Genomic DNA, 26,067 nt, shown 5'->3' on the forward strand with positions numbered 1-26,067 from the left:
GAGATTAAAAAACTTAATGAACTGAATTATTTTCAGTTTTTTTCCTATAGATCCTATTGAAATAATTATTCTAGCTTAACACTATGTACTTAGGCTGTTCAGTGTTTTATAATATCATACCCTGATATTGCAATATTCTTTCCCTAATAGCCGCAGTTTGGCAGAAGCCTGTTCAGAAGGAGATGTAAATGCTGTGCGAAAGTTACTCATTGAAGGGCGAAGTGTAAATGAACACACTGAGGAAGGGGAGAGCCTCCTTTGTTTGGCTTGTTCTGCTGGATACTATGAGCTTGCACAGGTTTGTATTATCAAAATAAAGCTCATGAGTTTTTAAATTTTGTTTTGTTTTTAATCTGGCCTGCTTAGTAGGGAAATAATAAAGGCAGCCATTATGATTGTTTCAACCAATAGTTTTGTTAGCTACATTTTGTGTTTATTGGCTCTTCTATTTAAGTAGAAACATGTTCAAATTTTTAAATGAAATTATTTTCTAAACATTTTTTTCCCATAAGGTTTTGTTGGCGATGCATGCAAATGTGGAAGATAGGGGAATCAAAGGTGACATTACGCCTTTAATGGCTGCTGCTAATGGAGGACATGTCAAAATTGTGAAGTTGTTGCTAGCTCATAAAGCCGACGTCAATGCACAGTCTTCAACAGGTTATGTGTATTTTTTAGTTTAAGATCTATAGATTCTGGTTTGAAGGTATTTTAGAAATTCTTATTTTACCCAGAAAGTTGGTTTTTTATCTCCCTCCCCCACCCCCCCTTAATATGGGAGAAAAAATATTTTTTAAATTACTTGAACTTTCATTGGTTAACTGATAATTGAAATTGTAGAGAAAACAAATATGTATGATTAAAAGAATGGTATGAGGTGTGTCTATAAATGATGAATAATTAAAATCCCAGAAAATAAAGCTTGTGAAACATTTCTCTGATTAAAGTTAGAATGGACATAACCTATTTCTTATCTGAAAAGTTAGTTTCAGAATTGCTCAGTTTTTTTATAACTCTACAATCATGGTGGAGTGTATCTGATTTTCCACATGTATTTGACCCTGAATTTAAATGGAAAGAGTAGAAAGTTGATTTCAGTAAGATAAAATGCAGTAAGGAACAGAGTTATATATAAGTATATTATCTAAATTTACACTGAGTGGCCAGATTATTATGCCTTCAGAGATCATAATAATCTGGCCACTCAGTGTATAAAGGCTATAGTCTCCCATTTCAGTTTCTTTTTTATGCTTAATTAGATTGTTTTATTTTAGTATTTTATGTTAATGTCTTTTTGTTCTCACTAAAATAGGCAATACAGCACTTACATATGCTTGTGCTGGAGGCTATGTAGATGTTGTAAAGGTGCTCTTGGAATCCGGTGCTAGTATTGAGGACCACAATGAAAATGGTCACACTCCTCTTATGGAAGCTGGAAGTGCTGGACATGTGGAAGTAGCCAGATTGCTGCTAGAAAATGGGGCTGGCATTAATACGCATTCCAATGAATTTAAAGAGAGTGCCCTTACATTAGCTTGTTATAAAGGTACAGTATATAAAATATATTTTTTTAAAGTTTTAAATGTAAACAGTTTGTTTTTTTAATTAAAATAAAAAGTAAAATTAAAATGTAATGGTGTATAGCATGTAATTAATTGGTAGGTGTTTAAAGTCTTTTGAAGTAAAAGTCTAATAAGTAAACTTTTTTTAAACTATAGACTTAGTATTATCAATAAAGAATGACTATTCTAGTTACTTTATCAGAAAGTCATTTAATTTTAATATGCACTTTTAAATAGTGTTGCATGTTAGAATATTTTTCCTGGTTCAAACAAAAGAATTCTATTGAAACCAGAAGTATTCAGTCTGTGAGTTTAAAAGAAAACATAATGAAAGTAGCCAGAATGACCTAATAAGAAGGTACTTAAGGTATTTCTTATGATACCAAGAAGAAAAGAGAAAAATTGAAGAAAAAGGAGGAGATATGAGAAGAAGAATGAGAAGTGGTATGAAGGGAGTTTGAATTCAAAAGAACAATTTTAGAGTATCATTTAGTAAAGTTAGAAGTAGGAGCTGGTTGAGATTGAGAATGCCTCCCCATATATAGCTGTACAAAGGAGGTTCATAATATTTTAAGTGATGTAAACCAACTGAAAATATTGATAATACAGAAAAATACTCTTGGGATGGCAACACAATTGTTTGAAAAGATGCTTTAGTCTTCAACTAGCAATGCTCTAGATTCTGCATTCTAAAAAGACAGCCCACGGAAGCAGATATTTTTCAAACTTCACCTTTATGACAGATAAATGGCTATAAACTAAAACTTTAAAAAAGCAAATTTCGTGAAATTTGATGTCTGCATAGCCATTCAATTCATTGCTCCATATCTACAGCTATGCCATGCTTGTTTCATAAAATAAGTGATGAATTCTTGACTTTGAGGTATCAAGAAAAAGCTCTTGCAAGGTGAAAATAAAGTTTAAGGAGATACTTCCAGTGGCTGAATCTTCACTTACCCAAGCATTTGAGTGAATACCTCCTTAAATTTTGTACTCAGGACTTTGTTGCCTCACCCTACTCCTGGCCCTGGTGTTTTGTTTCATTCTATTTCAGAGTGCCCAAGATTGTGTGAGTTCTTCTGGAATAATTTTCTTTAAAATATGGTTAAGATAATGCTTAGATACATAAATGACTAAAATAGAAGTTAAATATGAAAATAAAGTCTATCTAAAGTGTTTTTGATTATCTGGTAGTAACAAATTTTCAGATATAGGGGGATTAGGAAGCACAGCTGAGATCCATTAGTTCCCCAATTCTGTTGGGTAATTAGGCAGAGGCCATTCTTCTGGGAGGAGAAAAATTAAGCAGGCTGGTTTGGTGGCTCGCTGCCCTTTTCACAAATACTTTTTGAACCTGGTTGTGTTTTACTACTAAGTCCCAGGTAGCCAGAAGAGCATTGAGATGGGCTATATATAGCTACTCTTCCCTCTCTTCCCTCTCTCCTTTGCTTGTAGCCCCACCCTGCTTTCCAAAAGGGGCACCTGTAGTTACGGCTTACACGCTTTAATTAGAAGCTGGATATAGAGGGTTCATGATCCAAGAACTCTCTCCCTTTCCTCTATTTCTGGTGAGGTCTCTTAGGCCACAGATTGACAAGGAAGAGATGGGAGATGGGATAGAACTCAGGCTGAATATTGACGTGTTTATTTGGGAAGGGAGAATGATAGAGAAAAGATAGCAAAAACAAGATGTGGCAGATATTGCACTTACTCACCAAAGTTAGTTTTTTTTTTTTTTTTTTTAATATATTTTATTGATTTTTTTACAGAGAGGAAGGGAGAGATCTAGAGAGTTAGAAACATCGATGAGAGAGAAAGAAACATCGATCAGCTGCCTCTTGCACACCCCCTACTGGGGATATGCCCGCAACCAAGGTACATGCCCTTGACCGGAATCGAACCTGGGACCTTTCAGTCCGCAGGCCGACGCTCTATCCACTGAGCCAAACCAGTTTCGGCAAGTTAGTTTTGTTTAAATTGTTTATATGTGATTCAACCATCCACTGCTCTCTAGTTCCAGTTGATTGAAAATTGACTGAAGCTCATTCCAAATAATTTTGGGGGGAAATTATTAATTTTTCTATTTATTATATCTGAAGTAATTTCTAAAATTTGTCTTTATAACTACTTATGTGTTGTCTTTATCTGAACTGAAGCATATGGTTTATTTGAGACTACATAAATATGTGTATGTGTGTGGGTATAGTATGTTTATATCTAAATAACTGAATAGCACTGGCCGGTTTGGCTCAGTGGATAGAGCCTCGGCCTGGGACTGAAGGGTCCCAGGTTCGATTACTGTCAAGGGCACATACCTCAGTTGCAGGCTTGATGCACCCAGGATGTGTGCAGGAGGCAACCAATCGATGTGTCTCTCATATAGATGTTTCTCTCTCTCCCTTCCACTCTCTCTAACCCTCCCTTCTACTCTCTCGAAAAAAAAAAAGGAAAAATATCCTTGGGTGAGGATTAACAAAAATAATAAATAAAAGAATGAATAAATATTGAATAAATGCTGTTATTTCAAGAATATTATTATGTATGCAGTTCTCAATGTATATGCAGGTTGTTCCTAAAAAATTTTAGTTATTTAAGTTTAAAACACATTTCCTCATAGAAATAACTTCAAGGATTATAATCATCCTAGGCTGCTAGTTCATGATAGTTAATTTATTCCACACCATAAATAAAATAACTATAGCATGCCTGGGCTCTTAAAAGGTTGTAGAGGGGGTATTCTGGGTGTTGGATTTTAATGGCATCTTTGACCATCTGCTGCAAGGATGCTAGTAGCAACAGTTGTAGGGCAATGGGGTAAGGAGTAGAACACCAAAGATCACTGGTATAAGTTATATTCAGCTGTTGAGGATAACTTGTAGCTGACTTGATATAATGTATTGCTATAACTTAAATAAAACTTATTAAAATATAATTTGTCATACATTTTTGGAATAAGATTTTTAAGTTATCTTAATACACTTTTGGTCTAGGACACCTAGAGATGGTGCGATTTCTTTTGGAAGCAGGCGCAGATCAAGAGCATAAAACAGATGAAATGCATACTGCTCTAATGGAGGCTTGCATGGTAAGATTGGTGAAATACATGAAATATATTTATATATTTTATATAAATAATATATAATGTACATTGAGTGTCTTTTTCTTGGGCTCAAAATTTCTGTTATTATAGACTTATTATGGAACAGAACCTCAGCTGTCTTGAATTATCAATAGTTTTCAGAGCCAGTTACACAACATTGACTTCTATTAGAAGTGCTTTCTGAAGCTTTACAGCATTACCTTCATTTTGTTAGGCTCACATAACGATACTGGTTTTATGTGGTTGGCACAAAACGACTTTTTTTGTAGTTTTTGCATTTATTTATTTATCTTTTATTTTGCTTTTAAATCTTTATTGATGAAACTTTTATATATGTCCCCTCCCCCCCCATTGATCCCTTCTAGCCCACCCCCGCCCCAAGCCTTCACCATACTATTGTCTGTGTCCATGGGTTATGCATATATGCATACAAGTTAAAAGTGACTTTTAAGAAGGTTGATCAAAGATATTAAAGAGGAGAATATAATTCACAGAGTATATACATATTACTAATCATAACATGTTCATGAAACCAGTAATTTTATTTATGAGAAATTTGAAATTAGACTATTATTTGTGTTATGTTTTTCCCTCTCTAACATGGTTTTTCTGGGCCCTGAGTTCCTTTTGTAAGAACTCTGTTTTAGAGTTTGTACGTAGGGATGGGTAATAATAGTACTCTTAAACTTCTGTATCTCAGTCTATGATTTGTGGCACAAAAATGGATCAAAGTGACATTATAGACAGATTGATGAGAAAAAGATGCCCAAGATAGATAAAGGCTTCAAATGAATTTGAAGTTTCTGTTCTCAACTTCCCTTCAGAGAATGATTGTTAAAAGGATGTTAACTTTTAATTACTAATTTAAAAATATTAGGTAGCCATTTAAGACTTGAGTTATCTTTGTGTGTGTTTTTGTTGTTGTTGTTGTTTTTATTGCCATGCCAGTGTTTGCTTTAGTGAATTATTCTTTTAAACAAACATAAGTTTTCTCCAAAGCTTTTGAGTTACTTATTTTCTATGATGAGAAATAATACCTTTCTTTGGGGTTGTTATGAAGATTAAATAAGATAATATGTGTAAAACACATCAATAATATCCTCATGATAAGGAACTTAAAACATCTGCCACTCCCACTAAAGAAACAACCCATAAATAGATTAAGAATTTAAAATGGAATGTTCTATAGATCTAACCAGTAGGCACTGGAAGTGTTATTAAGTAGGTGAAAGATATTAGTAGGGGCCAGGCAATGTAGGACTTGACTATGGAGGGAGAAAATTCTGAGCTGGAGGAACACCAAAGTAACCTTAGTAATAAGACATTAAAGTGGTATCATATGGCAAACACGGAGGCAAAAATGAGTATGACATTAAAAAAAAAAGACGAAATGCCTCTGAGGTAATACATAGAAGGTAAAAGGAAACAAAAGTAATGGAAAAAGGAACCTTGGAGTTGCTAATAGTTAGGAAACCTATGGTAAAGGGGACAGAAGATAATCAGAGAGCACTTCTTTTTTTCCTTTTTCTTAATTTTCTTTGGCATTTGAATGTTGAACAACAAAGGAAGTACCCATATGCATATTGTGTTCCCCTTCCCCTAACACATGCACAATTGTCCCACTCCTAACAGTATTGCATTTTTCTTTACCTAATCTAAAGATTGCTTGTTCTTAAGGTTTCTACAAAAAATCCAATTTTCGCTTTCTAATCTTTATCCTTTTAGCATTCAAGTTTATACCATACAGTGTTGATATTATCTTATAGTAGTCTCTTGTTTCATGTGCTTACTGGTTTTTTCCCCTAATGGTTAATAAACTTTTTGATTGAATACATCATTTTCCTGCATGTTTTATATCCTCAATCTCTTTTTTCTACTCTATACTGAAGAAATATAGATAGGTCTTAATAATACTTGCTTACTCAACTGTTAAGTATAGATTAATTTTTATTTGAATGGAGATCAGTAAGTTTCATTTGTATAGTAAATGAGAAATATTCATATTTAAAGCTTCTTTAATGGTGTTGATTTAATTTTTTAATTGCATTGTAATTAGGATGGCCATGTTGAAGTTGCTAGGTTACTTCTTGACAGTGGTGCCCAAGTGAACATGCCTGCAGATTCATTTGAGTCACCATTGACATTGGCTGCATGTGGTGGGCATGTGGAACTTGCGGCCTTACTTATTGAAAGAGGAGCTAGCCTGGAAGAGGTCAATGATGAAGGTTATACACCATTGATGGAAGCAGCTCGTGAAGGACATGAAGAAATGGTGGCATTACTGCTAGGCCAAGGTAACCATTCCGATTATGACACTAAAGCATAAATGTGCAAAATGTAAATTATAATTTTATAAAATTAAATTCAGTATTTCATCTTTCTAATAGATTTGAAATGAGGATTGTCACAAAAACAAATGATAAAATATTTGCTTTGAAAATGGCTTCTATACTATGCTCAACAAAATCAAATAGACTTTTTAAATATAAAGCTTTCAGAGTCATTGAATGCTGTGTTTTTAAAAACAGAGAACTGGCTCTGGCCAGTGTGGCTCAGTTGGTTGGAGCGGTGTCCTATATACCAAAAGGTCTCAGGTTCAATTCCTGGTCAGGGCACATACCCAGGTTGCAGGTTCAATCCCTTTATAGGAGGCAGCCAATCAGCGTTTCTCTTACACATGGATGTTTCTCTCCCTCTCTAAAATCAATAAAAACATATCCTCAGGTGATTAAAAGAAACAAAAAAACCAAAACCCACAATAGAGAAGTGGAGGTGGGGTACTTCTCAAGCTAATACAAGAAAATTTCTCTTGGGGTAGGATACCTGTTAATATTTCATATATCTATTGTTTCATGAAACAGTATGAGAAATCCTGCCATAAAAATTAACTTGATAAAAATGCTAGAATGCGCATGTACAAAAGTATCGAAGAGCCCAGTACACATGGACTTCTCTTGGGAAAAATAAAAGAGTTACTTTATTGTATTAAGATACCTTAACCCTGCTAGTGGTTCTCATCCTGTGAGTCGTGACCCACAGGTTGAGAACCGCTGCTGTAGAGCCTAAGACCATCAGAAAACACAGATATTTACATTATGATTCATTAACAGTAGCAAAATTACATTTATGAAGTAGCAACGAAAATAATTTTATGGTTGGGGATCACCACATGAGGAACTGTATTAAAGGGTCGCGGCATTAAAAAGGTTGAGAACCACTGGTTTAGAGTAATCTCCCATCTCTATCCATACTTTTAGTCTAATTTTTATATACATTTTAATAGTAAGGTTTTTGTTTGGACAAATTTAAGAGGAATGGCACATTTTATTAAAACCTTTTTATTGAGAGGTAATATTGACTAGAAATTTAAAAACATAGTTTCAGCAGACTTTTTAGGTTTGAATCACAACTCCACTGCTTGTCAATTTTGTTACTTAGGCAACTTTCTAACCTGTGCCTTAATTTTATCATCTTTAGGGTTTTTTTGTGAGGGAAAAAAAATATATATATATATAGATATAGATATAGATAGGTATAGATAGATATAGATAGATATATAGATATATATTCCGTATTTTCTGGCGTATAAGACGACTGGGCGTATAAGATTTTCCTGGGTTAAAAAGTCGTCTTATACGCCGGAAAATACGGTAGTCCAATATATCTAATCCATTATATCTAATCCCGTCAATATAGTCCAATATACCGTATTTTCTGGCGTATAAAATGACTTTTTAACCCAGGAAAATCTTATACACCCAGTCGTCTTATATGCCGGAAAGTACGGTACACACACACACACTATTTATCATATAGTACCTGTTAAGTGTTAGCTGTGATGATGGTGGTAATAGTGATAATGATAATGTTGTGACCTTGGACAAATTAATTAACCTCAATTTTCTTAGGTGTAAAATGGAGCTAATAATATGTAGAATGCTTTGAATATTGCACCTGATTTGTACCTTCTGGCTGAATAAAGCTTGCTTCAGCTATGTACATCAAATATCCACTAGTGGATATGGTTTTGATAGTTTATTTTTAACTGCTTCTCAGAGTAAGGGAGAGGCACTTTATTATTTAATAAAGTAATGTAAATGTTCATTTTTAAACTATAGTTCATTAGGAAATAAACATGTTTTGCTTATCTCTGGAATAAATTAATGACTTTCTTTAAATACTTATTTTAGGAGCAAATATCAATGCACAGACAGAAGAAACTCAAGAAACTGCCTTGACTCTGGCTTGCTGTGGAGGCTTTCTGGAAGTGGCAGACTTTCTAATTAAGGCAGGAGCTGATATAGAACTAGGGTGTTCTACTCCCTTAATGGAAGCTGCTCAAGAGGGTCATTTGGAGTTAGTTAAATACTTATTAGCAGCAGGTAGGCATTTTTGCATTTGGGAAGAGTTTTTTACATGATTTATTTAAGTAAAAATGTTATAATGCAAATAATTTTTCTGATCTTATGGTACACTAATATGTGTGTGAAAAATGATGTGATAATATTTGTGTGTATTCTGAGTAAATATTACCTTATTACTGTTTAAGGTATCTGCAACTTAAATTTCTAGCAGTGATGTTTGTTTGTTTGTTTGTTTGTTTGTTTTGCTTGTAAAGATGCTGACAATATTCTCAGTTTTCTAGAAATGAATAAAGATACTTTGTCTAATTAGAGGAAATATGGCTTATCTGGAAGAAATTTCTGTGTCTTCATTTATATCTTACGATTGTTTTATTAAGTCTATGTATTGTGTAATACTGTTACAGGAGCTAATGTGCATGCAACAACAGCAACAGGGGATACAGCACTAACATATGCCTGTGAAAATGGTCATACTGATGTAGCAGATGTGTTGCTTCAGGCAGGAGCAGATCTGGTAAGCTATGTCACATTTTAAATCCTAATACTTAAAACTAATACAAAAAATTAATTTAAAATTTTATGGAGAATATAGACAAAAGGTATTTATTTCTGATTTTATGTTAGCTTCTTTACCATAATTATCTCATTTAGACATGTTTTTTCTTTCTACACTGTTTGGTGTCCATTAGTATTTTCCTTGTTAGCAGGACTATATGATCTACTACCTCTCATTCTCCACACACACAAAAAAGGGAAAACCATGTGTTCAATATATTAGTACAAAATAATTTTCTCTTAGATATTTAACTATTTCTAGAAGCTTTTCTGATTTGGTATAAAAAGGCAAATATGGTTTAGAGGTATTTCACTGAACTTAGAAAATAAATTGTTCTTACACTATTCAAAGCATTATTAAATAAAAGAAATTTAAAAGATGTATATTTAATAAAGAATATTTTCCCTCAAATAATTTTTAATTAGTAGGAAGGATGAAAGCCCTAGCTGGTTTGGCTCAGCGGTTAGAGCACTAGCCTGTGGACTGAAGGGTCCCAGATTCGATTCCAGTCAAGGGCACATGCCTGGGTTACGGACTTGATTCCCAGTAGGGCACATGCAGGAGGCAGCCTATCAATGATTCTCTCTCATTGATGTTTCTATCTCTCCCTCTCCCTTCCTCTCTGAAATCAATAAAAAAAAAAGTATATATACATATATTTTTTTTAAAGAAGGATTAAATATTGAGGTCATAATTAAGATTATAAAGAGATGTAATAGAGAAATTACAGAGAGTAAATAAGGTCGGGAGAGCTAAAGAAGTCATCTGAGATTATATTTGGGGCTGGGTAAAATTAAGAAAGGTAGATATGGCAATGTTGTGACAAAAGAGACATTCTAGTTGGAAGAAATAGTATAGGATGGGTATAGCTTTGGAGGTAGAGAAGCATAAAGCAGATGTGCGTGGTGAAAGTAACTAGTCTTCAATTTAGCCTATGAGAGGCTAGAAGTGAGACATGAAAAGGTGGTATTAGTTTCAATTAAAATACATGCTCTCATATGTTCTTGGGATTGATATTAACAAATAAATGAGTTTTCCTGAAGAAGTTCATAGTTTATGACAAATTCTCGTACAGGCTAAAATGGGCTCGTCCGTAATTAGTTTTGCAAACTTGATTTAACTTCTCCTTGAAAGGAGAGGGTTGAATTAGATTATTATTGTGTTCTCTTTCAGCTCTGCATGTGTTGGTAGAACTCTTAGAACACTTGTAACACATTATATTCTAATTAGTTGTGTGTATATTACTTTCTTATTAGAATTTGAGCTTCTTCAGTTAGGAACTATATTTTCAATATTTACCACAGGGCTATGAAACATGCAGCAATGTAATATTGCTTAGTCCCGTGGTCGGCAAACTATGGCTCGCTAGCCACATGCGGCTCTTTGGCCCCTTGAGTGTGGCTCTTCCACAAAATACCATGGCCTGTGCGAGTCTATTTTGAAGAAGTGGTGTTAGAAGAAGTTTAAGTTTAAAAAATTTGGCTCTCAAAAGAAATTTCAATCATTGTACTGTTGATATTTGGCTCTGTTGACTAATGAGTTTGACGACCACTGGCTTAGTTCATTGCAATTGGAATAACCTAATATATGGCTTAAGAGAAAACCCAAAGGTTGTTCATCAGATGTGAGTCTTAAAAATCCTATATAGTAAAAGGGTAATATGCAAATCGACTGAATGATGAAACAACCGGTCGCTATGACGTGCACTGACCACCAGGGGGCAGATGTTCAAAGGAGCTGCCCCCTGGTGGTCAGTGCACTCCCACAAGGGGAGTGCCGCTCAGCCAGAAGCTGGGCTCACGGCTGGCAAGCGCAGCTGCAGTCTCCTGCCTCCTCAGCAGCACTAAGGACCCCTCAGGGGATGTCCGACTGCCAGCGGGGAGCGGCCCTAAGCTGGCAATTGGACATCCCCCGAGGGGTCCCAAACTGCGAAAGGATTCAGGCCAGGCTGAGGGATCCCTCTTCTCTCCCCCAGTGCACAAATGTCATGAACCGGGCCTCTAGTACATATATAAAATACTTTATATTCTCATTGATGTTTCTCACCCTCTCCCTTCCTCTCTCTGAAATCAATAAAATCATATTTAAAAAAAAAAAAAAACTTTATCAAAGTATTTTTATCAAACCTGTATATTCTAAGATCTGAAAACGTTTCCTGTAGCATTCTCAATTACCCAGCAATCACAAGGATGCAATAGAGTCTCCATCCTTTTGAAATCTAGAAATCTCTAGTAATATCTTATAATCTAGAGGTCCGGTACATGAAATTCATACACAGGGGCGGTGGGGTGTTCATCAGCCCAGCCTGTATCCTCTCCAATCTGGGACCCCCTGAGGGATGTACGACTACCCGTTTAGGCCCGATCCCAGTCACAATCCAGGACTGCTGGCTCCCAACCGCTCGTCTGCCTGCCAGCCTGATCACCCCCTAACCGCTCCCCTGCAGCCTGGTCAATGCCTAACTGCCCTCCCCTGCCGGCCTGGCCCCCCCCACCACCCCCAACTGCCCTCCCCTGCAGGCCTGGTCCCTCCCTCCCCAACTGCCTTCCCCTGCAGGCCTGGTCGCCCACAGGGCCAGGTGTCCCTAATTGCCCTCCTTTGCCAGCCTGGGTCGCCCCTAACTGCCCTCCCCTGCAGGCCTGGTCCCCCCCAACTGTCCTCCCCTGCTGGCCTGATCTCTCCCCCCCCCCCCCCCAACTGTCCTCCCCTGCAGGGTTGGTTGTCCCCAACTGCCCTCCTCTGTCGGCCTGGTGCCGGAAACAAATCAGTTTCACTAAGAGAGATGTTGACAGGAAGCCAGGAAGGCTGGTCAACAACCTTAATTGCTCTAACCACTCACTCTTTAGTTGAGACATTGTTAGCTGAAGCAGCCTCCACCTTTGTTTTTCCCATGTAAATTTCTGTTTATCCTGGCTAAGATGTTTTCCCCAAAGCCTCAATAAAAGGGATGGCAGGGCCAGAGCAGTGGGTAGTTCTCCCACTAGAGTTGGACTACCACCTGGCCCCCCATTTTGCCAAATTGAATTTCTTCAAGTCTCCTTTCATTTGTGTGCGGCCCTTCTCCAGAACTCAAACCCTGAACCAGAACCCTGGACCACGCGGGATGTGGAAAAGGGATTTCTACAGCCTGGTTACCCCTAACTGCCCTCCCTTGCAGGACTGGTCTCTCCCAACTGCCCTCCCCTGCCGGCCATCTTGTGGCGGCCATCTTGTATCCACATGGGGGCGGCCATCTTTGACCACATGGGGGCAGCCATCTTGTGTGTTGGATTGACGGTCAATTTGCATATTATCTCTTTATTATATAGGAAGGATGATTGTAGAGTTAAGTTCCCTAGCCTTTTGTTTTTGTATAAGGTAAAGTAGAGATAATAGAAAGTCAAAGAGAGAGATGTACTTACAGAAGTTCATACAGATAGGATAAAAACTCATGAAACTAAAATCACTTGGAGTGGATGATTAATGCTAATAATGATCGTTTCTAGAGGGCTATGCTAGAGTGCCATTCACTGTTCAGGTTTCACAATTCTTTTTGTAGAGAAAGAAGGAAAAATTACCCAGATGGATTTAAACGAGGACATCACAATCACATGAATATATCTCTAGTTCTTAAATTATTTCCATAGGACATGTTTCTAAATTTAGATTTCTTAAATTGAAATATGTATTTCTTAATTTCCTTCGAAGAATGATGTTTAATATATTTAGATTCAGAAATTAGTCTATCATGAGAAAGAATAACTTCACTAGCAATTAAATATCAATTAAGTATGTGTTTTTTTAAATAGGAGCATGAATCTGAAGGTGGAAGAACTCCTTTAATGAAAGCTGCAAGAGCCGGTCATGTTTGTACTGTTCAGTTCTTAATTAGTAAAGGTAGGTTTGTGTAAAAATAGTTTTTGTTTGTTTTGTTTTTTAATCAAAGGTGTCTATCCCTGCACTCAGGTATTTAAAGATTAAGGGATAAAGGACATTTTTTTTGGTGTGCTGAGATTTTGTGAGTGGGTATTTGATAAACATCCTGCAATACATAGAATAGGTCCAAACTATGAATGATGAATATTACCTTTGTCAAGAAACACTTTTATAAAAATTAAAAATTTCTCTATGTAATACTTTAGGGGTTTAGATAACTTACTAGTAAAGTCTGTTCTGTTCATGTAATAATATATCTTGAAATCTGGATTTTTATATTTATGCCACTGATTAACTTGGTAAGAAAAAAAGAGGAAGACTGTATATAGAAAGACTTTACACAATTAAAAAGGCAGTTTACCAAAAAATACTAAAGAAATGTACAGTTTGTAATTGTTTATACTTAAAGACAAAAAATCAGAAATATTTTGTGATTCAATTATTTGAACACTACACTTGTGATGGATGTCTATACCATAGTTTTTTCAAAAATGGAATTATTTGCATATTCAGTATACTCTCTTCTTTGCTTAATTTTAATGAATTCGACTTCAGCTTTTTTCTGCTATTTTATTTCCATTTTCCACATTGCTTAGCACAATGCTCCAAATCCAAGACGAATACTTGTTTTCATTCTCAGATATTCCCATTGGAAAAAGATGATATTATTACTTTCTATGCCATGTTCATTCTCTACACACTTAGCTATCCCTTGGTTTTTCGTCCACTTCTCTACTGAATAACTTAAAATGTAAATAAAATTTCATTTCTTAATTTTTAAAAACTGATTATGTTAGTAGTATGTTCTTTTATTATCTTCTACTGGCACATACTGAAGTGTTTATAAATGAAATCGTATCACGTTTGTCTGGGATTTATTTTAGAATATTCAAGATGGCAGAGGAGAATTGATGTATATGTGAAATGAGATTGGCCATTTATTTATAATCATTGAAGCTGGGTAATGGCTATATGGGGCTTTATTATACTGTTCTCTTTACTTTATGATTTTGAAATTTACCATAATTTAAGAAACCACACACTAATAATACGATTTTCGGTGACTTGTCTGTTTCAGGAGCAAATGTGAATAGAACTACAGCTAATAATGACCATACTGTATTGTCCCTGGCTTGCGCAGGGGGTCATCTGGCTGTGGTGGAACTACTTTTGGCTCATGGGGCAGATCCTACTCATCGTTTAAAAGTATGTAACTCATATGTTTCAGGTAGCACTGTGGATTCTTTATTCTTGAATACTAGAAAATATCTACAAGTTGCATTTATAATGGCATTCTTAGTGTATTCATTTACTAAATCTATGATTTTATTGTGTCCTGGACTTTTGGCTTTATCTTCCTTAAATAGTTCTGTAAATTAACTTGTTTTAAAAAATGTTTCTTTTCCCTTCCATATCTACTCTTTTAGGATGGCTCGACTATGTTGATAGAAGCAGCAAAAGGTGGCCATACAAGTGTTGTTTGCTATCTTTTGGACTATCCTAATAACTTGCTTTCAGCCCCTCCACCAGATGTCACTCAGTTAACCCCCCCATCCCACGATTTGAATAGGGTAAGACTGAAAACAAAAGCATTTTATATTATATCTTCTTTATTCCCCTATTGCTCAGAGTTTCAGTTTAAACTAGATTATTTTTTGTTGTGATAGGTAGTTCTCTTTGTAGATATACTTGAAGTGGCTAATGAATATCTGGTATAATATGCAGATTCTAGGTTGATAGGATTTTTCTCTTTAAGGCCAGAATAAACATTTGAAGTTAAAGTTCATAAATGTCATGAAAAATAATTGGGTATCAACATATTTTAAGTAAATATGTTATTGTCTGAGAATAAAGCCATATTAAAAATATTTTGAAAAAAGAAAAAATATTTTGAATAAGTCTTTGTAACTTATTGTTCATTTAAAGCATGTTATTTAATGACGTGTATAGGAAAAGCAGAAACATAATTGCTTTCCTTTGTCTTAGGCTCCTCGTGTACCAGTTCAAGCACTGCCCATGGTTGTCCCCCCTCAGGAGCCTGATAAACCACCTGCCAATGTTGCCACTACACTTCCCATCAGGAATAAAGGTCAGTTATACTTCTAAAGACTTAACATGTTGTTGAGGTAAAAATGATAAGATTGCAAAAGCCTAGCCATTTAAAATTATTTTTGCATAAAATTGCATTTTATTGGCATAATTAAAAAAATTTTTACCAATGAAAAAAGCTTATTGCAAGAGAAGATAATTAATAGCACTAACTTGTGCTAGAATTAGAAGTATTAGCAAGAGAGATTCAGATGTTCATCTTTGATGCAGTTCTGATTATCCATGATTTCCTCTAATAACTGGTCATTTCTATCCATGTCAAAATGTTAGGCTGGGTATTAGTTGATTAATGTTTTTTTTTTGTAAAATTAAATTTCTGTAGTGATATGAAGCATGAAATTAAAAAATTAGATTAAAATTTATTTTATAATAACTGGTATAATATATATTTCATATCTGGAATATCTTTTCTCAACCAATAACTCAGAGTTACTTCAGATATGCTTGTTTGTTTCCCTAGAATTCTGGAGGTCCATATTTGACTTGTGGATGTTACACCATGCATGTTCATAAGTTATGTCCCAAAACCTTACAGCTACTAGTTTTAATCAGTTTTTCTTTTTAAAGAGTTTTATCTGAAGAACCAATGTGGTTTTAATTTTTGGTTTTTGGTTACCCATATTATTTTACCAACAAGAATTCTAAGTATTTTCACCAGCTCTTTCCAATCACTATTACCAATACTGATTGCTGTACCTGTAGCCAGGTCTGTTTTTTTCATCTGGCTATCAGAAGATACAGTGGATGGTGTAGTCCAACATCTTTTCTTCCAGAGAAACTGAATCCCAATTCTCTACTGGCCAGGTAGCTGTGGGAATATGTGAATTTATGTCTTGATTTTATCAGTCTTGAAGATGGTAGGCCCCAACAAAGACATATTTTAGTTGGATTTTAATTTCCTGGCACCTCTCAGTGGTTTGGGTATTCTTTGTGTGTATGTGTGTGTGTAAGGCACAACTATTAAATGTGGAAAAACCTTGACTTAGAGGTCTAAATTTTCCCTACATCTTACTAGTTTAGCATTATTTTTTTATTCTTCTGATAAATTTTTACATCATGACCAGATTACACATAGTCTTATATTTTACTTTAATTACACCCCTTAGATATCACAAACCTGCATTCCTCTATTGTCTAATTTTAGCCATGTGATTATTTTAAAAATTCTGAAATTAATTTTCCAAAGATGACTCTAGCACATAAAATACATACATTTTATGTTTATGATAAAGAAGGTGAATTTGTTTTTAACTCCTTAACACAGTGCATTTTCACCTTCTATGGCTATGATAACTTGGTGCATAACTGTTGGCACTAAACCTCCCAACAGTAACTCTGTAATGAGGATGCCATTCATGTGCACTTCTGAGGGGGTTTCTTTTTTACACAGCTGCTTCTAAACAAAAGTCCAGCAGCCATTTGCCAGCAAACAGCCAGGATGTACAGGGTTACATCACCAATCAGTCTCCAGAGAGCATTGTAGAAGAGGCTCAGGGAAAGTTAACAGAACTGGAACAGAGGATAAAAGAAGCCATAGAAAAGAATGCACAGCTGCAGTCCTTGGAACTGGCTCATGCTGATCAACTTACCAAGGAGAAGATCGAGGAGCTGAACAAAACAAGGGAGGAGCAAATTCAGAAGAAACAAAAGATTTTGGAGGAACTACAGAAAGTAGAACGAGAGTTACAACTGAAAACTCAGCAGCAGCTAAAAAAGCAGTATCTAGAGGTTAAAGCTCAAAGAATTCAACTTCAGCAGCAGCAGCAACAATCTTGCCAACATCTGGGATTACTAACTCCTCTTGGAGAACAGCTTTCCGAAGGAGACTATGCACGATTACAGCAAGTGGATCCCGTTTTGCTTCAAGATGATCCCCAGCAGACTGCTGCTCAGATGGGTTTTGCACCAATCCAGCCTCTGGCCATGCCTCAAGCTTTGCCTCTGGCGGCAGGTCCATTGCCTCCAGGGTCCATCGCAAATCTTACCGAACTGCAAGGAGTAATAGTTGGACAGCCAGTACTGGGCCAAGCACAGTTGGCAGGGCTGGGGCAAGGAATTCTGACAGAAACACAGCAAGGGTTAATGGTAGCCAGCCCTGCTCAGACCCTCAATGACACGCTGGATGACATCATGGCAGGTGGGTTTATATTGTTATGAGCAGGTATCAAAATATGATTTGCTTAAGGCGAGTAAGAGTGTGCCACAATTTTTTGCCATTGCCCAACTTGAGAACTATTTTTGGACTCTTGACCCATGTATATCGTTAGAAATATTAGTTCAATCTCAGAAGTTTCCAAATGGATATAGGTCAAATTAAAGATTAGCTCGTTCAATACAAGTGACTGAAACTCTGACTTAGCTGAGTAGGCTGGGTATCTAGGTTTTTCAGGAGTGGGGTTGATGTTTGATCTCTGGTTTTCTTTTTTGTTTTTTCTCTTTAAGTTCAGAATACTAAAATTGAATTTTATATTTTTTGCTTCTGTATTCACACCAATAAACTGGGAAATTGATAGAAGTTGAAGTGCAAAACTTAGTAGGATATTAGGAAGCTTATTTGTAAACAGAAATACTTTATATCCTAATGGATCAGACTTCTAACCTGATGGATATTTAAAAAAAAAGTTAAAACACCTTTACAACAATAATAACGTACCAAACCAAATAGGGTTTGATTATACTGTATGTCAGTGATTTTATCCCCTGTGAATGTTAATGTGTAGTCTGTTTCTAATTGTATTATGGGAAGGTATGGTCGGGTTCCCTCACAGTATCATAAATATCTCTTTAAATGTGTAATCAGAGAAGAAAGAAAATGTGTAGTCAGAGAAATTTTATTTCATTATAGTTTCATTGGCAAGAAATATTTTAGAAGGTTGTTTTAATGGTTTCCGTTTTTGGTACCTACTTTTTCATAAATTCTGTAAACTAGTGCAGTGACATTTTACAGGATTATAAACTATAAGAATGTTATACTGAGACAGATCATTTTCTTCATTAAAAATAAATGAAAAAGAGAAAATTTGAAGAAGAAGGAAAAGGGAAAAACAAAGAGTTAAATAGTTCTTTCCCCCTATTTTTACTCTTCGGTCTGTACTTTAAAAGACATGAATTTTTCTGATTTTGAAATTATATTTAGTAGCATTACATATTATGGTGAGATTCTATGTAATTTAACGTTGACCTTTTGAAAGAATAAACTAAATTGTATAGTGTTGACATATTTAGCTAACATTCAGAAACTAAGAAACCAGCTAATGAGACAGATTTTGTATACTTAAAATCTGCATTATAGTTTCCCAGTTCCCTTTTAATATCACCTCAACAGTAATATACGGAATGAAAGTCTCTGCTAGTCTTATAGGGTACAATAATTATCTTGGGGGGAAATGGTATTAATCATTAAGAATTGTAAAGTTTCTCTTGATAAGAATTTAATTTTTCTATAGATTTGAAAATTACTACTAATCACCATTAGCTGGTTATAATAATTGGGAATACAATTTAAAGGGATTAGGTATTTTATGAAAATTGGAGCACAGTAGCCCCAAATTCCAAATTTGATAATTACTTCCTTAGCCATTAATCTAGATCATAGTGGTGTTCTGTTATGTCAGTTGATCTACCAATGAATGTATAGAGTTAAGTGTTACTTTTCCAATTAAATGAAGAATGGACATTGTATATCAAAGAATATTTAATATTTTTTATGTGCCACCAGAATTTACCTGATGTTCTTGGGCATAGTTGTCTATGATCAATATCTACACTACTGTTGATCATTCAAAGATTAATGCCCAAACTTTAGTGCTACAGCATTTTTAATAGGGGAAAAAAGGATTGGTGTTCACATATCGACTCCAGAAGTGAGTCGATGCAGGAATAAAATACCCTTAACTGCCACCACCTTTGGAGTTCTCCCACATCAAGTACTGACCTAATTAAATTAGCCCCTGGTTGTCAGCTAGTTGTATGGTGTTTGTGCTGATCAGAATTATTTGAGGTTTGTAACATAGTTTTTCTGTTGATTTTTTTTTTACCAAAAACATTAGATTCTGCCTATGTGTTCCAGATTTTTAAATATAAAAAAAAATTTAAGCACATAACTTTTCAGGATATATGACAAATACTTGTCATATTATGAAAATACTTTACTTCTTTATTATGCTTATTTGCATAGGGATAGAAGAAATGGCAGAAGGAAGAACAGGTTTAAAAGCCCAGCTACCTACGTGAAACCTATCCCTGTCATGCATGTGCACATGCATATATACTCCTGCAGTCATTTCTGCAATCTTTAAAGTTTGTGGTGGTACTTGTTCTTTCAGTTGACTAATGACCATTTTGTGTTTCTTTGGGTTTCTTAATATCTTACAACCTCATTAGGCTCAGTAGTCCTTCATTCAGATTAAACTCTGTTCTTTTTCCCTTATGACCATTTATTAGACTGCTTTTATAAGGTTCAGTATCTTTTTCTCTAGTACTTGGGTGGCCAAATTCTGTCTTCCCTGCCCTACGTACTTGCCAAAGCAAAATCCGTTCTCTGTTTAACTAGTCTTAGTACCTTACCTTTGCTGTGCTCTCAGGTTCCCTCTTTTCTTACCTGATATTAAAAATTTTCTAAACATCTTGTCTCCCTCTCTAAAATCTAACCCTAAATGTAAAGTCCCACATGTAAAGATCTGTACCAGAGTTTCTTCACATACCTACATATTTATAATTATTACTTTTAACTATAGAGAATGGATGAAAGGCAATTATTTAGTTTTAAATAAGGAAATGAAAATGAGGGAATTGTTTTTTCCTATCTCCTCTTAGATGAGGTGATAATAATAATTTGACCAAAAATAAGAAAACTAATTTAAGTATGTTCTTTAAGGAACTTATTCCAATTGAAATGTAAGAGCCATAAATTTTATATTTTTGAAATAGAACATGTACATTTAAATTATCTTGATTTTTTAAAAATTAATGTACAAGCTATCAATATGGAGTAATAATATCAAGGTCATTAGATGATCAATTAAGTATAAGCCTTTTTCTATTGATCTGATTCCATAAGGCTTCAAACAGTGTTTTGTGTTTTGATTTGATTTGTTTTGTTTTGTTCCCTTCTTTGTTTTTCCTTTGGCTTTTAAGTGGACTTAAAAAATGTGTAATTTTAGAATGTGTGTTACTATAATGTATAGTACATGTTTGTGCCTGAACTAAGGATTTTTGTAAAATAGATTTCTTAATTGACAATCATGTTTATAATTGTTATGAGATCAATTTTAGTTTTGTTTTTGGTGGGATTATAACCTCTTTTGCCTGGTTTCAGATCCAGTTGTGTATCATGATTGTTTTCTGTCTGATGTAGTTGGTAACTAAGTTGGTAACATAAATCTACACTACTGTTGATCATTCAAAGATTAATGCCCAAACTTTAGTGCTGTAGCATTTTTCATAGGGGAAAAAAGGATTGGTGTTCACATATCAACTCCAGAAGTGAGTCGATGCAGGAATAAAGTACCCTTAACAGCCACCACCTTTGGAATTCTCCCACATCAAGTACTGACCTAATTAAATTAGCCCCTCTCAATTTGCATATTTTTGTGAAAATATCATGTGAAATTATACTTAGAAGAACTAACAATAATCTGTATCTGAAGGATGTTTGTGTGCGTGCATACATTTATTTCTACCCTAATCTTTTAATTTTGTCCTTGTAAGTCAGTGTGATTGCTGGATTGATTGGTGGACATTTTATCCCCTCAGAATACTTCTACATGTGAGAAACTGTATTTCTGTGCGAGGATCAAATTTTTATATTTGACTATGCTGTCGTAGTAAGGACTACAATTCAGAATATAATTATCCCCGTCTGCAGTTAAATAGTAGGAAGCATTTTAAATGATTGGATAGCAAGGTTCTCCCAAACAGTGATATTACTTATATTAGTTATAGAATATAAGGTGTGGAATTGTCAAGTAAAAATCACATTCTTCTCCTTCTGAACATGACTATTTTACCTTTTATTCCTTTTCTGACTAGGAAAGTATAATGGACAACTTAATCCATTTGCATTTATATTTAATTTACATTCATAAAAATATTTTTATTTTCAGGGTTATTTTGAATTAAGCTTTTATGATTACATACCATAAGAGAGGAATTTGTTTTTCAGATGATTAATTAGAAAATGGGTTACTCTCAGTATACATTATAATTTTGGACTGTTGTCCAAAGTCAGAAATAACCAGGATAATGAGTTACTAGTACTGTGGCAGTCTACCTCTAGACATTCTGTTTTTTAAGAAGTCTATAGATATTTTCCAATAATTATTTCTTACTGTTACCTAACAATGTTTTATCCTTATTAAGTGCAGTTATTTTGTTCAACAGCAGTCAGTGGAAGAGCATCTGCAATGTCAAACACTCCTACCCACAGTATTGCTGCTTCCATTTCCCAACCTCAGACTCCAACTCCAAGTCCCATCATCTCTCCTTCAGCCATGCTTCCTATCTACCCTGCCATTGATATTGATGCACAGGTAAGCTTCAAATGATGGAAGTATATATCTTCATTAGACACATTAATCAGTGATTTAAATGATCTTAGAATGCTTTGTCTCTGGGCAGAGACTTGAGCCACAATTCGAAATAAATTAGAATCTACATTAAAAAAAATAAAATAAAAACAGCCTTAATCAGTTTGGCTCAGTGGATAGAGCTTCGGCCTGTGGACTGAAAGGTCCCAGGTTCGATTCTGGTCAAGGGCATGTACCTTGGTTGCGGGCACGTACCTTGGTTGCAGGCACATCCCCAGTAGGAGGTGTGCAGGAGGCAACTGATCAATGTTTCTCTCTCATCAATGTTTCTAACTCTCTATCCCTCTCCCTTCCTCTCTGTAAAAAATCAATAAAATAAATTTTTTAAAAAGATAGAAAAAAATTAAAAGCATCAAATATGGATTATTACTAATAATTACGTGATGGTCTAATTTCTAAGGTCATCAAATAATCCTTTTAAAACACTTTAGTTTACAGAGGATATAGAAAGAAATAACTTAAGATTTGTGTGTGTGTGTTTTTTTTCTACTCTTAAATGAAAAGATATGCTTTAAAATTCATAATGGATTGCATATAAAAGAAAAGATTGAGGGTGGTGCTGACAGGGGCAGAGGGTGAGTGGAAGTGGAAGAAGGCATAGTGGGGATAAATAGTGTGGGGGGAGAAATTAAAAAATAAAATAGTAAAAAAATGTTACATTTATATCATCTTTGAAAATTGTGATCTTGCTGACTGACATGTAGTGAGTCTGTGTGCGTGTGTGTGTGTGTGTGTGTGTGTGTGTGTTAAACACTGTTAAGTAAAAAACAAACGAACAAACAAACCCACTTCTTAAAAAAGGTAGTTTACTATGGAATCTCAAGGCAAGGTGAGGTTAGAGAGGAGAGGATAGCTGTGTTTTATTCTAAAGAAATGCTAAGAGATCTAGCTTAGAAAACAGTTGAGCAAGGTAAGGGTATATGGCCTACTTTAGGACTGAGAAATGTTTCCAGTTCATTTAGTTTTATATTTTGATTGAATGTGTATTTGGGGTGAAGTCGTACATGATTAAACCTTGTTTTATAAATGATTAGTTTTTATTAAACTTGAATTTCAGGATGTATGTATGTGTGTTATTGGACCATTAAGAACATGCACTCTTAACCTATTTAAAATATAGCTTGTTGGGGGCAGGGGCAGACTGGAAGAGGTCAATAGGGGTAAAAGGGGACATACGTAATACTTACAACAACAAAGATTTAAAAAATAAAAAATAAACTGTTGTGATATAAAAATATATAGCTTGTCATTAAAATGCTTCTTGGTAATACTGTGAAAAGGAATTTCAGTTCCATTCTTACTTGCTTCCCAAATGTTTATTTTCTATTTTCTATTGTTTTAACTTTTATTTTTTAGCACTTAAAATTGTCAGGGAATGTTTTTAAGGAATTATCTAATCTTCAGACTGCATATACAAGGTATCTACTCTTGTTTTTTTAATATATATATTTTTTATTGATTTCAGAGTGGAAGAGAGAGGGAGAGATAGAAACATCAGTGATGAGAGAGAATCATTGATTGGCTGCCTCCTGCACACCCCACACTGGGGATCGAGCCCCCAACCCAGGCATATGCCCTGACTAGGAATCAAACCATGACCTCCTGGTTCATAGGTTGATGGCTGAAGGGAGGTAGCTGCTCTTAAATACTCATTTCCCTGATGAAGAAACTGAGGCTAAGAGATTATTCATTTTGCTTACAATCACTTAATTTAGCTAAGTAACGGGGCTGGGGGTCATACTTAGGTCAGTTTGACTTCAAAGACAACCTTCTTACATAACATACTATACAGCCTTCTTTAAAAATATGAGACATTTATTTGAACTATAATGGCTTTTTTTTTAAAATATATTAAAATATATATATTATTGATTTTTTACAGAGAGGAAGGGAGAGAGAGTTAGACACATCCATCAGCTGCCTCCTGCACGCCCCCTACTGGGGATGTGCCCGCAACCAAGGTACATGCCCTTGATCGGAATCGAACCCGGTACCCTTCAGTCCGCAGGCCTAAGCTCTATCCACTGAGCCACACCGGTTTCGGCAATAATGGCTTACTTTTAATATTGATAGTGTTGTAGAATTGGATTGAACTTGGTCTTGAATTTGTATTATTTTCCTCCAATTTCTTTTACTCCTGAGGTTATGTTTTTTAAAATACGTTTTTATTGATTTTTAGAGAGATAGGAGAGGAGAGAGATAGATAGTTAGAAACATTGATGAGAGAGAAACATCTATCTGCTGCCTCACCAGGGATCAAGCCTGCAACCCTGGCATATGCTCTGACAAGAAGTCAAACCTGCACCACACTAGCCGGGCAGAGGCTGTTATGTTTTAACCAGAAGTATATTTTCTAGTTTTTGTGGGATCAAGAATTAATCTATAAGCAAAAGTAAAAGGATTTCTTTTAAAAAATGCTTTTCAATAAAGCAGCCACAGGAATAGTTCCTCCATATATGATCATGATTTTATTGAATTTGAAATTATTATAGTGACAGTGAAATTTTACCTGACTATACCACCCAACCATCATTGTATTGTAAATTAATCTCTGAGGAGTTAGACACGTAGATACTTTAAAAAATAGTATTAGTTAATTTTAAAAAGTGTAATTTATATTTTAAATGTCATAGACATGCTTATATAAAAAGATTTAACTGTGGTTCCTTAAGAATCTGCTCCTTCTTTACCTGGTCTCTACATGGAGGTTTTTCCAGTAGCCTAGCATGAATTAATACTACTTTTCATGGAGTTTACCATAATTGCTTAGACATTAGGAAATTTCTTCTTTGGGAAACAAAATAAAATGAATATTCAGAAATAATTGTTCACCATTTTTTTGTTAATTTTAATGTTAACTTTGTGTTTAATCTAGTTTTTATGATACCAAGCAGGTATGTTAAGTGATAAAGATTCCTTTATACTAAATTGGTCTGAATTTTTTTCTAGATTCTAAAATGAAAATTCCTTGAGATTTTACTTACTGGATATTTTGGTTTATGTGTGCAAGTACTGTGCCATAATAGACAAGTGATATGATAAACTTCCTTCCTGTTTTGAAAGATGAAATATTCTCTAATATTCAAGCCTTTATTTGTTTATTCAATAAGCCTTGACATGTACATTTTTCACTTTATAACTTTTAATTTAATCTAATCTATATAACAATCCCATGAAGTAGATACTGTTATTAACATTTTACATATGAGAAAAGTGAGACTTAAGAGATAATAACTACCTTGCCCAACAGCTAATTTATGGTAGCGCCAGCTTTCAAACAACCCCTGCATTCAGGCTCTAGAATCTATGCTTTTAAAATATTGCCTATGCTATCTGTTTTAACCTGGTGAATTAGATTCTAGAAAATGAGCCCACCACCTACATGGCAAAAGATCATGTGTCCTTCATATTTGCATCTTTTCTGCATGTTCCCTTGGCCATACTGAATATTTATATCAAATCTTAATTTAAGAAAGAACAAAAGAAATGTGAATTTTTTTCAAAGCCTCAGTATACTAGTATGTCTCCTTTTTAAAATGTTAATGATTCTTAAAATGGTCATACCTTAAACTCCTTTTATTGATTCAGATGCTCAGGAACTAATATTTTTAACAAGAATTAGCAGAAATTATGTTTAATTCCCAGACATTGCTGAATGCTTTAGAGAGGAGTTTATATTTTTTGTAAGGTTCCTCAAATCTTACATAAATAGAAATAACCTTAGGTGTGCAAGTGTTTACCATGGGCTTTTCAACTCTCATGTAATGGTTTTATTGAATCAGGTCTGAATATTTTCAAAACAAGATTGATACCACATTAGAATTTATTTTAGGAAACATTCATAAATGATAGTTTGAAAGAATTACTTGGGCTG

General features: G+C 34.8%; 1 protein-coding gene across 5 annotated transcripts in view; it reads left to right on the forward strand.

The window, feature by feature from the left end:
- The window catches only part of ANKRD17 (ankyrin repeat domain 17), a 165,413-nt gene that overhangs the window by 78,553 nt on the left and 60,793 nt on the right, over positions 1–26,067 (forward strand). For 2 of the 5 annotated variants that reach the window (XM_054728424.1, XM_008157462.3), the window contains exons 4-16: positions 151–298; positions 513–660; positions 1,313–1,546; positions 4,553–4,647; positions 6,719–6,956; positions 8,853–9,044; positions 9,431–9,540; positions 13,371–13,458; positions 14,576–14,703; positions 14,925–15,068; positions 15,484–15,586; positions 16,997–17,743; positions 21,988–22,136. In XM_054728424.1, coding sequence (XP_054584399.1) covers positions 151–298; positions 513–660; positions 1,313–1,546; positions 4,553–4,647; positions 6,719–6,956; positions 8,853–9,044; positions 9,431–9,540; positions 13,371–13,458; positions 14,576–14,703; positions 14,925–15,068; positions 15,484–15,586; positions 16,997–17,743; positions 21,988–22,136 — 2,524 coding nt within the window. The remainder of the gene's footprint in view (positions 1–150; positions 299–512; positions 661–1,312; positions 1,547–4,552; positions 4,648–6,718; positions 6,957–8,852; positions 9,045–9,430; positions 9,541–13,370; positions 13,459–14,575; positions 14,704–14,924; positions 15,069–15,483; positions 15,587–16,996; positions 17,744–21,987; positions 22,137–26,067) is intronic. The other 3 variants (XM_028133901.2, XM_008157463.3, XM_054728438.1) reach the window with 3 other exon arrangements.

This window comes from Eptesicus fuscus, chromosome 2, assembly GCF_027574615.1.
Source record: "Eptesicus fuscus isolate TK198812 chromosome 2, DD_ASM_mEF_20220401, whole genome shotgun sequence".
NCBI classification, from domain to species: Eukaryota; Metazoa; Chordata; class Mammalia; order Chiroptera; family Vespertilionidae; genus Eptesicus; species Eptesicus fuscus.